This window comes from Grampus griseus (genome assembly GCF_964374135.1).
Source record: "Grampus griseus genome assembly, chromosome: 16".
NCBI lineage: Eukaryota > Metazoa > Chordata > Mammalia > Artiodactyla > Delphinidae > Grampus > Grampus griseus.
In genome coordinates this window covers 47,821,887-47,837,066 of record NC_139010.1, presented here as the reverse complement: position 1 = coordinate 47,837,066, position 15,180 = coordinate 47,821,887, and the positions used below count along the sequence as shown (strand labels likewise).

Here is a 15,180-nt window from a genome sequence, read left to right as displayed (position 1 = left end):
ATAAAGAAAAGAAGTGATGTAAAGCGTTCCTGCAAAAACTCCCTTTCACAGCAGCTCATGATTTCATGAGTGATTCAGTGGCTCCTGCATCACTGAAGTCTGCTGGACAAAATTTGTGCTTTATGGTCATCCTGATCATTTTGGTCAGCCTCTTGTTCCTAGTTACATGTATCTACCCTACTTTTTAGTAGCAGGAGTCAGTATCAAATACGTTAGATGGACCACATGGAGAGATAGAATTCAGCTCATACTCAACTCTATTATATTGATGTTGATGTAATTAGAAGAAACAGACTTGGAGTATTAAAGACCTTGGATGTAATTCTTTGTCTTCGGTCCTGTCTTGAGGAAGATAAGATACCCAGATAGGTCTCTGCTTATAGGAACTTCCATATCAAGAGATGTTTTTAATATTTTAACTGCAAAGTCAAATTTCTTACTGTAATAGAGTCTGTTCTGCATTACTCTGCCCCTCTAACCGTGTTTTAAACCCAGTACTGTATTTCACTTATTTGGTTTAGACGTTTCAAGATCTAGGACAATATCTTATTAACCTATATAGCCACAAGCCCAGCAAAATTTCTCTCACGTCACAGACATTCACAAGTATTTACAGAATAAGAGAATAATCACGTGCAAACTTCAGTTCATCACCTTTCTTTCCAAATAGTTTTCTCTTCTTGACTCCCCTATCAGCCTTCTTCTGGTCTCCTATATTGAAAACCTATAATGACTCATCTTTATTTCTCACTGCTATATACAATCAGTTGCTTTATCCTTTGAATTCACCCCCCCATAGTCTTGTATAGAGATCTCTCCTACATTCCATTCCCACCCTTATTCAAGCCCTTATTTCTTCCCATTTGAGCGACTGTAATAGTTTTTTAACTAGTTCCAATTACATCTCTCACTCTACTCTATGAAACTTCAATTCTTAAGAGGTTAATTTCCCTAAATTGTTAACATGATCATTACTCCACTGCACAAAAAAAACTTCAAAGCCTCACCTTGTCTAATAAATTAAATATAAATATCCATATGTATACTTAAAAACCTTCATAGTTCCTAGGCAAACTTACTTCTGATTTTCCCATACCACATTATAGTTAAATATTATTATAGTATTTAGTATATATATTTATAATTACACTGAATATGTATTTAACTACATAATACATGTATACATTGCTATAAAAATATCTAGCTCTAAATATATTAGCTGCAAAAATTGGAAACAATTTGAATACTTTTCCATTGTGATTATTCCAATGTAATTATTTAGCATTTAATTTATGATGATCCCTTCTCAGTAAGCATCATATGTCCCTCAAGAATGTTTTCAAATTGAGAAACTAATCTACAAACTGTTATCAAAGTAATAACATTGTTTTGATAATAAATATAATCATCAATGAAGAAGAAATAATGTTTTGCTTCATAGATATGCAATTAAATATACATTAATTTTTGCGCTGCAGTTTTCCTTTTGTGTTTTGGAGTCAGTACTTCCCCCACCCCCCACCAGGATTCAAACACTTCTGTAGGCTCATAAGCCCAGGCCCCACTGTTTCTGAAGGGCCTGTGCTGGGAGACCATTTATTTGCCCTCCAGATCCACTTCCCACTGGTCTCCAGCCTCCCAGCTCCGGGAGGGTGTTCTGCATGGCATCCTCTTCAGAGTCCTGGGCTTTCTGGATTTTGATTGGATTTGGCCAATGGAGAGGCCTGGCAGGAGGTTGGAGGGAGAGAAAACAGTGAGTTCAAGCTATTTCTTCTCTTGCCTCCCTCTCTGAGAGGTCGCCTTGGCCTGGACGTGTCCACTGGCCAAAGTTCATTACTTTTCTCAGAGACCTGCTCTTTAGAATCCTGTCTCCTTTAGATTTCCTGTTCCTTCTGTAGCCCCTTGTCCCCTTGGGTTCAGGAGTGGGTGAGCCCCAGTTTCCTGCACTGTCTCTTTTAATTCCCCTACCCCACACTCACATGTTTGTAATTAGTCCCTTTGCCAACTGTCTCCTATTAGGACTGACGGATGCAAGGTCCAGCAGGTGAAACAGCCCTATGCGCATTAGGTTCGTAGCAAAGCAATCTACTTTTACTGTCTCCAATCGTATCTTGCTCTTTCCAAATTCTGTGCCTCTGAGACTACCTCTCCTTTTCCATGTTTTTTCTTTTGGAATTCTGCCCAACTTTCATGGCTTCTCTTAAATATTATCTTCTCATATCCATGAAGTTTTTCTGATTCTTTATGACCCACTCCTCTTTCCTTTGAACATTCTCACCACTTTTTTTTTTTTTTTCTAAACAAAACTTATCTGGCTGGACTTTGCAAAAGTTCTGCATACTTGTCTTAATCTTACAGCTGACTTTTAGGCCTTTGATAAACATCTTTGGTTTGATCCTTTTTGTATCCCAAACATTATTTAGCATGATAAGTGGTCTACAAAAGCCTTTTAATGTTTATTGGAGTAATAAGTAAATATTATATTGGTTTCTATATACAAATCAGAAGTAAGGATATAGTATTTGAGTTTTCCCCAGACCTTACTCTTGGCAAGGGGAAGAGATTCCAAGGCCTCCAGAGTTTGGAAGATCAAACTCTGAGGGCAAAATGATAACCTTAACATCTTTTTAGATTATCAGCCTCCAAAATCCTGAACTACAAAGGTGATAGTTTCTTTGAAATAGAGAAAACTGAATTGGCAAAAACACCTTGGGATAATCCACTCCAACTCTCTCTTTGTAAAGAAATTGAGGGCCAATGATATGCCCAAATCAGCCAAAATTAGAGATAGAATTGGACATATGAGCCACATCTCCATTGTATTTTCCATCACTTCTCTTTTGTTCATCTTAGATGGATTGAGGCAGCCATGTCAGAGATGGAGGAAGGCTGAGTGAGAAGGACTTACAGGACTGTTCCCTTGAATAAAACTTCCACACCAAACTTTGATGGAACCTGTACATATTTTTTCTTTGTCCTACATTACCTTCCCATTTAAAGCTTTCATAGCCTCCACCGCATCTTCTCTGTTAGTGAAGTGCACGAAAGCATAGTCTCGGATTTTCTTTACCCTCTCCACAGCACCTGGAAGCAGATTGAAAGTAGCCCCATTAGCAAACCTGAGATAGCATTGAACATGATATATTTAAGCATTTGGCTTCCAAGAATATTTTATCCTTTTTTTTTGGAGACTCTATTTAGGTAAGGAGGTCATTGAAAATATTTCCTGTGTCCAGGTTTAAAATTCTGCACATTCAACAGAATATTTTTTTCTGATTTTTAAATAATACTTATATTCTGCCTTATTATAATTTGTTGTGGATTTGTGTTTCCACTTCCTAGATTATAAGATCTTTGAGGGTAGGAATGGTATCTTGTTTTGTATATTATATAATATAAAAGATAGTAACTTATACATGGTAAAATATTATTGAGTTGAATTCAATTATTGGTCATATTATAAATATATATTTAGGTAATTACCTTTTAAATTTTATGGCTTTTTCCCCAGAAAAATACCTTGTCTCTTTTGATTTATATAATAAAAAAGTGTTAGAGTTAGGAGAGACTTTAGTAATAATTTAATTTTTAATTCATTTTACCTTAATCTATTTATTTTTAACTTAATGATTTGGAATGTAAGGTTCTGATAAGGTATGCAAGATTTATGAGTTCACATAGCTAGGAACTAGAACTCAGATCTCCCATCTGCTTATCTCTTACTCTCTTGATCAAAACAAACAAACAAAAAATAGTTTGTGAAAGAACATCTGAAAACCAAGATAGTTCCTTATGATGCTGTTCATAATATCTAAAAGTTGGAAACAATGTAGATATCTACTAATTCTACCTTGAGGTATCTCTTTTACAGAAGCATTCACACATATGCAAAAAGATCATGCATAGAGGTATTAATTATACGTCAGTTGAAATAGCAAAAATAAAACAATGTCCAATTTCATGAGAGTGATTAAATTTGGTATATTCTTTTTTTTTTTTTTTTTTGCGTTATGCGGGCCTCTCACTGTTGTGGCCTCTCTCGTTGCGGAGCACAGGCTCTGGACGCGCAGGCTCAGCGGCCATGGCTTACGGGCCCAGCCGCTCCGCGGCATGTGGGATCTTCCCGGACCGGGGCGCGAACCCATGTCCCCTGCATCAGCAGGCGGACTCTCAACCACTGTGCCACCAGGGAAGCCCTATTCTTATTAAATAGCACTAAGGAGTCTTTAAAGAGAACAAATAGGCCTATATATACGTGGAAAGATTCAGGGCCTGTTGTTAAATTTAAAAATATACAAAAAAATAAGTATAATATCATAGCATTTATGTTTTTAAAAATCCCACCTGGCATACCTGTGCACATAAATATGAATACACACACACACACAGAAAGAGGACTGGAAGGACAAATATCAGACCATTAGTAGGGGTTACTTCAGGAATGGGGAGAAGAGTTGGGGAGAAGACAGGGGACTTTGATATTTTAATTTATATTCTCCAGTATTCTACAAATATTAACAAGGCTTATTTATATTATTCGTGTAATAAAAAAATAACAAATCAAACTATCCTGTTTTTATGTAGAGGGATTGCTGAATATGTTGATGGTAACGTGTAAAAATAAAGTTCTACTGAGATGGCTGAGCTTTATATTTACATTTTATTATGAAATGTTGCTTACTCAATTTTAAAAATAGAACTTTTGCCTAGAGTGAAGGTAAGATGGAAACTTGTTTAACATTAACCTGTTAGTTTAGCATGTAAATTACCACCTTTTAGTTAATAGTCTCTTGGGTATATCTTGAGAGAACAGGTTTTCTCCTATCTTTAGTTTCCAGAGACAACCTAGGATGGGACCCCATGCCAGGGAGGACCAGAAGAGAGGAGAGAAGTCCTCCTTTTCCCCTCTCCCTGTCAAAGTTCAGTTATCTACCCTCTTAGGTTCAAGGTCACAAAGGCAATTAGGCTTCTACTCTATCATGTGGTTCAATGGCTATAAACTGTCTTCCTTTGCAATAATAGTAGGGTCCTAATGGAAGGATAATTTAAAAATATTGCAGTACTTCTCTCTCACCCCTCAGCATTCAACCCATGACTTCTTATGATAGTGGTTGTACAGAGCAAAATGGTTTGGCTAAGCTGAAAATAAATAAAGGTATTTGAGACCATGAATCATGAGACATGTGATTAACCGAACTTCTAACCTGGTCCCTTTATTCCTTCAGTGTCAAGTGGGGTAATTAGTGTGACTTAACCTTATGGCTTATCTTGGAAATTAAGTAAAATGTGGGCCAATGAGGACCTTTACCTTTCCAGTGTTTGCCCCATTCATCCTCCAGTGCCATCCTCCACCCAGGCTCCACTGTTAGCTCCCAGAGGCATTTTGGTATTGTCTTTACCCTAGATCCTACCTAGTGTTTTGTACACAGGGGCTGTAACCGAGTAGGGCCCTCTGGGGCCCCCAGGCACTGAAACCTAGTGGGACCTGGGCACAGAGGCTGAGCAAATATTATCAGCCAATTCACACTCCAACTCCTATCATTCACATTAGTTAGGTGGCACTTCAGATGATAATGGATTTTGATGTTCTCAAATTCTGCTTGTAGATATTGAAATCAGCTTGCATTTTTGAACAGTAATGTCCAGCCACACATGCTTTTGGAAATCTTTTTTTTTTCTTTAACTTTATTTTATTTATTTATTTTTGGCTGTGTTGGGTTTTTGTTGCTGTGCGCGGGCTTTCTCTAGTTGCGGCTAGCAGGGGCTACTCTTTGTTGCGGTGCACGGACTTCTCACTGCAGTGGCTTTTCTTGTTGCGGAGCATGGGCTCTAGGCACACGGGCTTCAGTAGTTATGGCATGCGGGCTCAGTAGTTGTGGCTCACAGGCTCTAGAGCACAGGCTCAGTAGTGGTGGTGCGCGGGCTCAGTTGTGGTATGTGGGCTCAGTAGTTGTGGCACGCAGGCTCAGTAGTTGTGGCGCATGGGTTTAGTTGCTCTGCAGCATGTGGGATATTCCCAGACCAGGGATAGAACCCGTGTCCCCTGCATCGGCAGACGGACTCCCAACCACTGCGCCACCAGGGAAGCCCAAGCATAAGTGTTTTTAAAGAATGTTTTGAAAAAGTAATGTTGTCTGGTATGTCCTACCTGGTTTAATATTGTTGAATTCTTTCTCAATCATCTCTTCAGAGGTAGACAGCATTAGGTTTCTTACATATAGGATTTTCACGGAAGACATTGTGTCTTCATCAACTTCTACTTCTGGTTCTGCCCAGTCTACTGCAATAGGATGTCCCCATAACTGAATTCTTCCTGTTGAGAAAGATCACAAGTACGATTAATTATATAGAAATTAGGACATCATCTCAATTCATACTAATGGACTTTTAAATTGAACCTTGAGGTCTTGATTGAGCAAGAAGACTAATATTAAAAGAGGTGATTATTGATTTTAAGAGACATTTCAAATAAGACCTGGCTAGAAGGGAGTTCTGTATGACAAGAGGCTTATTATAATGATAGGGTATAAACGGAACTCGAACGTGGTTTAGGAAAAGAATAGATTTAGGGCTCAGACATAGAGTCTAGCTTCCTGAAGCATTAGAAAGGTCATTAGGAAGTATATCTGCTGCGGTTGGAATCTGAGTGATTAGGTACCACCACTGAGCCGTCCAAAAATGGTGCTTGTGAAGGGTGGGTAGGGCTCAGGTACCCCTAGTTTCTTTTCGGTCGCTTACACTCGGTCAGAGCTCTGATCAAATATATTCCCTCCTAATTCTCGCTTTGTCAGAACATAGACAACTCAGAAATCTGGAGAAAAAGTTATTATTATTTTCCAAATTAAGACAAAGAGCAATGAAGAGTCTATGATGGGAAATTGAACTCATCTTGAAAGGGTAGCTGTTATCCATGACTACATATATATTTATATTCCTATATAACTGCAATTTATTGAGTGTCTTGCACTCCACTGTGTGTTTCCCATATTCTCTCAGTCATAGTAACTCTGTGGGGAGGGGAATGACTTTCCCAATTTTACAGAAGAGGAAATGAGCTTTTGAGAGGATACCTTACCCAGATCTATTTCACTTCTCCACTGCTCCCTTTTGTTTTTTATTACTCAACCCCTGTACCCCTACACAGTACAGATCCATGTTGAAGTGATGAGAGGAGGGTGAGAGTCAACTCAATTTCTTAATTTGATTGGAAATGTTTAAATATTACACAAGAGGCAAGTATTTTTAATCAAAATGCATCTTTTTATTCCTTAAAAAGCAGTCAGTTGGGGCTTCCCTGGTGGCGCAGTGGTTGAGAGTCCGCCTGCTGATGCAGGGGACATGGGTTCGTGCCCCGGTCCGGGAAGATCCCACATGACACGGAGCGGCTGGGCCCGTGAGCCATGGCCACTGAGCCTGCGCGTCCGGAGCCTGTGCTCCGCAACGGGAGAGGCCACAACAGTGAGAGGCCCGCGTACCGCAAAAAACAAACAAACAAAAAAAACACCAGTCAGTGAAAGCATCTGTGGCATTGACATTCTAAAACTCAAACAAAGGATAGATGCATCCTAATGAGTTAGCGAATCCCAGTGAGTTAGCGGGAGGCTGGCTCCTGCTATCCCAGTTGGCTGGCTACCTTGTTCTGCCTTGTAGCCCAGACAATAGTTTTCTCCATCACTCTTTTCCCCCTCCTTTCCACTCCCCTTCTACATCTCCTTTCCTTTTTATTCCATTCCCTTCCTTTCTATGCTTTACATAGACTTTACTAAGGGTCTTATCCCAAAAACCCTAAGGCTCCCAGGTGACTCTGGTTTCTGTAGCTCAGTGGTTCTCAATCTTGGCCCCATGGTAGAAGAGCTTACGAAAATATGGATTCCACTGTGTGTGCTGGACTCAGGTCCTTTCTACCTGCAAGAATAGACTGTTAAATTTTCAGAATTTTGTGAGTCAATTGATGTCACCTTGGTGGCTTGAAATGAGCCACAGTGGGAGCGTTAACAATATAGAAATCCAAAAATATTACAAATCAGTGCTTTTGATTTTCCCCTGGGAATCGTCTCATCACTGACCTCTGGACCCTCTTTTCCAATTCTGATTTAAGTGGTCTAGGCCTCAGGATTTTGAAAAGCACCTCAGTTAATTCAGCCAAAATTGAGAACACTGTTCTAGCCCATTGGCTTTTGCCTTTCCAGACTAGGACCACGGTAAGTCATTCACAGGCCTGAAGATGTGGAAAAGGTTAAAGTGGATAGAAGTGAGAGGAGGTGCAGGGAGCAGTGATTTCCATAAACATCCCTGTGAAAGTCAGTGTTGGAAAGTGATTTGTGAACTTGAGCTTTGAAGTCAGACAAGTTCAAATATCAGATTAATGATCCTGGCTAGGAAACAACCTTTCTAAGCATCAGTTTCCTCATCTGTAAAATGGGACTAATAAAAGTACCTGCTTCTCAGGGTTGTTGTGAAGACAAAAGAAGGTGATGCATTAATGCATATATGAGGAATCTAGGAAAATGCTACAGATGAACCTATATGCAAAGCAGAAATAGAGACATAGACGTAGAGCACAAATGTATGGACACAAAACGGGGAAAAGGGGGATGGGATGAACTGGGAGATTGGGATTGACATATATACACTACTATGTGTAAAATAGATAGCTAATGAGAACCTACTGTACAGCACAGGGAACTCTGCTCTGTGCTCTGTGGTGATTTAAATGGGAAGGAAATCCGAAAAGGAGGGGATATAGGTATACATATAGCTAATTCACTTTGCTGTACAGCAGAAACTAACACAACATTGTAAAGCAACTATACGGCAATAAAAATTTTTAAAAACCCACCTATTTAAAACTTTTAAAAAAAGGGACTTAATTTATCGCTTTTAGATGATAATTCAATAATGTACATTCCTCTTGAGTATTTTTGATCTATTTTTTGGGAAGTATAGTTTCCTCAGAATATGCGTTCTTTGTGTCCAATGTGAATAGTGTCACTCACTCAAATTGGGTATGATTTTTTTTAGAACTTTGTCATTTAGAAGAAAGCAAATTACATTGTAGACACAATAAATGTTTCCATACTGGGTGGTTCCCCAGGTGTTGCTATTTGCTTCCCATGCAGGTGAGTGGCTAGTGTCATTAGCTGACAGATTTAGCAGTGGATCACAAAATTTGGCTACACAACAGAATTATCTGGAAAACTTAAAATAGCAGTGCTCCAACGCCGCCCCCCAGAGAAGCAGATTCAATTGATTAGAGGTTGATTTGGGCACTGGTATTGTTTAAAAACCTCTTCAGATGATTCAAATCTGTAGCCCACCATGGGCCACCCTTGATTTAGATGATCAGATCTCAAACTTGTGGTCTCAGGGGCAGTTGCATCCTGGGAACTTGTTATAAATGCAAATGATCAGACCCCATACGACACCTACTGAATCAGGAACTCTGGGGTTGGGGGCCCCGGCAATCTATGCCTTAACAAGCCCTCCAGGTGATTCTGATGGAGGTTAAGATTGCAAACCACTATTGGAACTTTTTTTCAGAGTATCCTTAGAATGCTTTGATAATGCCTGAACTGGATGCATCAACTTTGTTCTACGTACACCTCAGTAAAGATGCAATGTCAAGAGGGAGCTTCCACTGTTGGAGGAGGTAGGTGGTGGGAGGCAATATACCACTTTAGACCACAATTTTCTCTCTGTCTTCAAGTCTGGATCAATTAAGAAGGAAAAGCTTCTTGTGGTCCTTGCTTATCACGTTTCTTAAAGCTCTCCTTGTCCATTCAAACTGGGGTCTCCAGAGGATTGCCCATTACTGAAATCCTGTGTTGTTGCTTAATCTATGGTGAGGTCATAGGTAGATGTCCAAATGGGTAATAGATTTTACTCTCAGGCTTCAGTAGAAAGAAAGTAGTTTGCTCTGGCTGGATTACTCACCGCCTCTTGTTAATCTGCTGATGAGGCAGTCTGACTGAACTCCAGCGGACTGAAACTCAACCAGCTGAGGCCAACTTAAAGGGCAACAAGCAAAGTGGGCGGGGCTGCCTCACATCATGATGAGGATGAGAAAATGCCTGGGGAGAGTGAGGCAGCCTATATATTGCTGCGTCCTGGCCAGAGCATTCATAGCGAGAGCTCAGGATCTTGGGTGGAAGCATAACACGGTGCTTGAGAATTCTTGCCGCCTAGCTGCTCAGCCTTGCCCGGCCTAGTCAGTTCAACTCAGGTAAAGAGAAGCTCTTTCTGTGGGTCAGTGTGCTGTTTTCTTTGAAGAAGGGAAGCTGACGGGAAGTTTTAATTCCCTAGGAACACTGATTGTCCGGCTGCTGAAAACTCTCTCTCCCATTTTGGACCCTCTTTCACTGCCATCCTCCCCCATCCCCCAAATGACTGTACGTATTTGTTTTTACAGGTAATGAAGGAGGAAAATGATTAATGTGGGGTGGAATAGTGGAAGCTGGTTTCTCAGTGAAGTGGTGGCTAAGCTGGGGCTTTGAATGCCGTGAGTCAGTAGAGACGGGAAGGGGCAGGTCATTCTAGGAGGGGTACAGCCTTCGAAATAAAGGATACAAAAAACGAGCATGGTGTTGTCTAGGCCACTGAGTTTGTCCTGATAGAAAGGAGGGTGTTTATCGTGAAAAAGAAGGTCCAAATTGTTTGAAAAGAACTGGGGCCCCGAGTGAAAGGCCTTGAATGACGAGCTCAGAGGTTTATGCTTTATCTCATATGCAGCAGCAAGTTGGTGAATATTTTTGAACTAATGAGTGAGTGACATCATTCAGCCTCTTAACAAGGAGAGATTGAATTCCTACTATTTGGAAGAACTTGTGGAAAGGATGATATGTTATTTTAGGAATACTACTCTGGTGGTAATGTTTAGGATGGAGTAGGTGGGGGAGGTGGGGGGCTGGGGGCATCAAAGAGAAAGCAGAGCTGGGAGAATACTTAGGAGACCTTGAAAAAAAATAATCCAAGGTTGGGAATATATGTGTTTAGCCTACAGTGATGACCTGAGAACAAGATGGATAGGAGGCACTTTTCGAAGGCAGAATTGTTGATGTTGAAGAGGACAGCAAAATATTAAGTTCAGGTCACTGAGAGGCTAGGTAAGCAGCGTGGGGAGTTCTAGTGATTCTATGCACCTGTGAGTCAGGCGACTTGACCGCTTGGGTAGTGAAGAAGTAGTGAATGGAAGCTTCCCCATTAAAAATATCCACCTCAGATCAAAACATTTTTACTGTCAAAATTTTAAATATTGATTTCATCTTCCCTAGTCTTTGCAAAATTTCTCTTTCCTATGTTTTATAGCAATACTATTACACATGTATAAAATATATTAATAATATTATATTGAATCTAAAAAATATCCACCTCTCAATAGATTCAGCCATTTTGGGGGATATCTCATATTTTTTCACTTTAAGCTGCCTTCATGAAAATATTATTAAAACATATTCCCCAAGCTCAGAAGCCATCTTTCAATTTTGAAAATTTCTGGAGGGCTACTCCTATTGGTTTTATTTTAAAAAATAAAAATAAATGTAGGTGTTTTTATTGCTGTTTTGCTTTGCTTTAGATTCTGGTGACTTCCACAGTGCTTAAGAGAATCCTTGATTCCAGTGTGTTCAATATGCCATTCTTGACATACTTATCATTTTAATATTCATTTTAATACCTTTGTGTACGTTTGGGAAATATTTTATAACAAGCACAGGACTTTCAATAATTTTTCCTGAGTTGATCTTAGTGGGGCAGTGTCTTGGTGGAGTCTTCTAAACCCAGGAATTTATGGCTGTTGACCAAATAGGACCTACCTCGTGGTTGTAGCATCTAACCAAGGTGTCTTTCTATGGAAAGCTATTATTTCTATTACCTAAAATTAGACAAATTATTAGACACTAGGAAGTTATAATAAAAGTACGTCATTTTGGGCTTCCCTAGTGGCGCAGTGGTTGGGAGTCTGCCTGCCGATGCAGGGGACACAGGTTCCTGCCCCGGTCCGGGAGGATCCCACGTGCCGCGGAGCGGCTGGGCTCGTGGGCCATGGCTGCTGAGCCTGCGCGTCCGGAGCCTGCGCGTCAGGAGCCTGTGCTCCGCAACGGGAGAGGCCGCAGCAGTGAGAGGCCCGCGTACCGCAAAAAAAAAAAAAAAAAAGTACGTCATTTTAATTGTCATTGGGATAATGTATCACTTGCATATTTATTATTTCTACATTATAATGGATAACATATACCCTATTTCTAATAAGCCTGATAACAAAAACTATATACAAAGATAACTGTTGATTGATAAATTTACTTTTAAGGAGATTCTTCAGTTTAAAGATTCAGTATAGGGTTGCTATAACTTCAAGTTCTGGATTTCTCCTGTGCAATATACATTGGATTTAATGCACGAAGTGAATAGTTTTCAGAACCCAATCTGTGAAAACTTCAGGGAACTGAATCAACTGTGAGATAAATAAGAAAGACCGAGAGTTTAAAAAATGTAACATAACCAGAGATAAAGAGCAAAAAAAACCCGAACAACAGGCTTCTGTTTCCTTTGCTAAGGAGCACAGCAGCCTGAGGCAGGCAGGACGGGAGTGGAGAAGTCTCCTCTTTGAGGAGGGGTCCTAACCTGGCAGAAGCTTCCTCCGGGCCATGGCAGCTGCCCGATGATTCTCATACTCCACGAAAGCAAAGCCCCGGTTTTTGGTTTTATCGGCAGCACTTGGGTAGACAATGACATCCACAACTCCTTCGGTGACCTTTTTCATCTCTGATAAGATTTCTTCTCTCTTTTTGGTTTTTGGGATTCCCCCAACAAATAATCGGCAGTTGTCCACGCTGGCACAAACCCCTAACAGACGCCCATTTCTGCGAAAACAGCAGGGATTTTGATTGGGGAGAGTCCTTACTTGATTAAGGTTTAAGACGGAAAATGAAAATATATATTGAAATTGAAAATATCAGGCCAGGACCTGATATGGCCTGTGGATATGGAACGTTTGGTCGTCTTACTGTTTAAACTGGTTTTGGAAAGTGGTAGCTGCTTTTGAGAAACTGGAAGTTCTGTCAACCTTGGTTCTGCATTTTTAAAGAAAAAAAATAGTTGAAACTGAGTTGTGTCTGCTATCTTTAGAGTATATGTAGATTCACTAGTTATTGTGAATCCTCGACACTCCCTAATACATCATCAATCCTGAGGTCTTTACACCTGGCTCAATGTACTCTTGTATCCTGCCCTGGAGGTATCTGAGGTTGCAACCCCTGGTGCTCCCTTTTTTTCCAACCAAATAGAGAAGCTATTCTGACATGATCATTATTAAAGATAGTCCCTTATACAGAACAGAGTTTCACATATTATTTGGCCGACACAAGGAGCCCGTGAGATGGGCAGAATAGGTATTGTTTCCATTTTACAGTTGAAGAGCTTGAGACTCCAAGATATTAAGTGACTTGCTTAAGATTTTGTGGATTTTGAGAGTTAAAATTAGCCTCTGGATTCAGTTTAATCCCTGTTTCTTCCACTGTGCAGTGTTGCTTATCAGCCAGTTGGTGGATACCTTCGTTGGCAAGGTGTAGGTTGGTTCAACTTTTCTGGGGGGCATGTGGGAAAATGTATCAAAAGTCTTAGGTGTGCGTAACCTTTGGCCAAATAATGCCCCTCTAGGGGAGTGTCCTTAGAAATAAAGATGAGCATTAGCATTTTTGTGTAAGGTTATTCGCTGCTACTATTTACAATAGCTCCCAAATTGGAAATGAGCAAAATAGTGCATAGTGCAGGACTGGTTTAATGTATCTCAGCTGAGGTGACTGACTCTGGGGCTGGACATTTCCTCATTGTATACCGTGGTATGTTTGTCATGCCTGGTTCTTGACCACTAAATGCCAAGTGCCACCTGTTAGGTCATCCAAGAATGCCTCTTCATCTTTCTCTATGTCCCTTAGGGGGACAATATTGCTCCTGGCTGGGATGCACTGGTATATAAAAGATGAGCGTTCATAACATAGGATGCTCTGTGGTCAATAAACATAGTAACATAGGAGAATAAACATAGTAACGTAGGAGAGTATTTGATGGTTGAAAATACCAGTTCACACTGTGCTGCTGGGTTTAAAAAAAAATGTAAAATGAGTACATGAGAAAGCCATTTTGATTAAAACTGTAGAAAATCTAGAAAGACTATAAAAATTCAACATGGTGATTCTCTTTAGGCAATAGGGTAATGAAGGAACGGTTTGAACTTTTATTACTGTTTTTTGGCTGTTTTTGTGTGTGTGTATTAGGCCATGTGACTTTTGTAATAACTCAAAAGTTATTAAAAATGGGTAAAGTTTGCTTAACGGAATCCACTCATTCCTTCTGAATAAAAAGTGCTCAGCCAGGTGAGTGGGAGATTGCTCTGATTTCTCGGAACTAGTGGCTCTCAGCTGTGTGGCAGGTGTTCTCACCCAGGTTGCACCCTGTCCCAGTTGTCTTCTGTGCTTTGTTGAAGAACTAAGGACCGCATATCCGATGTGTAACAGGTCCATCTCCGTTTGTTGAACATTGTCCTAACAATGTGTTTTTTCTGGGGGGAGGGAAGGGTCGATAAAGCGATCTTTCAGGGTTTTTTTTTTTCTTTTTTAACTTAAACCTTTTGTTCCAAGATACTATTTATTTAGAAGTTTATATTTTTGATCATTCGGGGGCCGGTCAGTTACCAGTAGGGGGAGCCTGGAGCCTCCATATCCTGTTTTTAAATCTATGTGATTTGTCAGCAAATCCCAGAATTGCTTGGAGACGAAAAACTCTCTCTCAAAAGCTGAGGGCATGACTTTAATGTCGCCAGAAGCCAGGCATTTAGACGATGCGCAGTGGATATTTGATGACGAGGAGGGTATGACACCTGTGGGTCTTTTCCGGCTAAGAACCTTATCTATCCCCTCAGAGACAGTGGCTAAAAACAAACCAAAGGTTTGTAACAAGAAGAGGTAACAAACAAACCTCTTCTCTACAAGAAAGGTTCTCTCTCTGACAACATCCAAGGCAGAGTGGAAGTAGGTGAGGTTGGCCCTGGGGTGTCTATTCTGCTATTTCACATTCCATTTATCCTACTCATTAAAATCCAAAGTCACTCTGTGCCTTCACCTTGCTTCTGGCATCCAACCTGAACTTTAACTGGAATTTTGGCCACCAACTTTCTCTTTCCAAATGCTT

The 15,180-nt window shown here is 40.3% G+C and overlaps 1 protein-coding gene across 3 annotated transcripts in view; it reads right to left on the bottom strand.

Annotated features, from left to right (window-relative positions):
• A1CF (APOBEC1 complementation factor) overlaps positions 1-15,180 on the bottom strand; it is a 76,325-nt gene that overhangs the window by 13,722 nt on the left and 47,423 nt on the right. For all 3 annotated transcript variants that reach the window (XM_082674050.1, XM_082674051.1, XM_082674052.1), the window contains exons 5-7: positions 12,616-12,854; positions 6,149-6,313; positions 2,987-3,084 (exon numbers count right to left, since the gene is read on the bottom strand). In XM_082674050.1, coding sequence (XP_082530176.1) covers positions 2,987-3,084; positions 6,149-6,313; positions 12,616-12,854 — 502 coding nt within the window. The remainder of the gene's footprint in view (positions 1-2,986; positions 3,085-6,148; positions 6,314-12,615; positions 12,855-15,180) is intronic.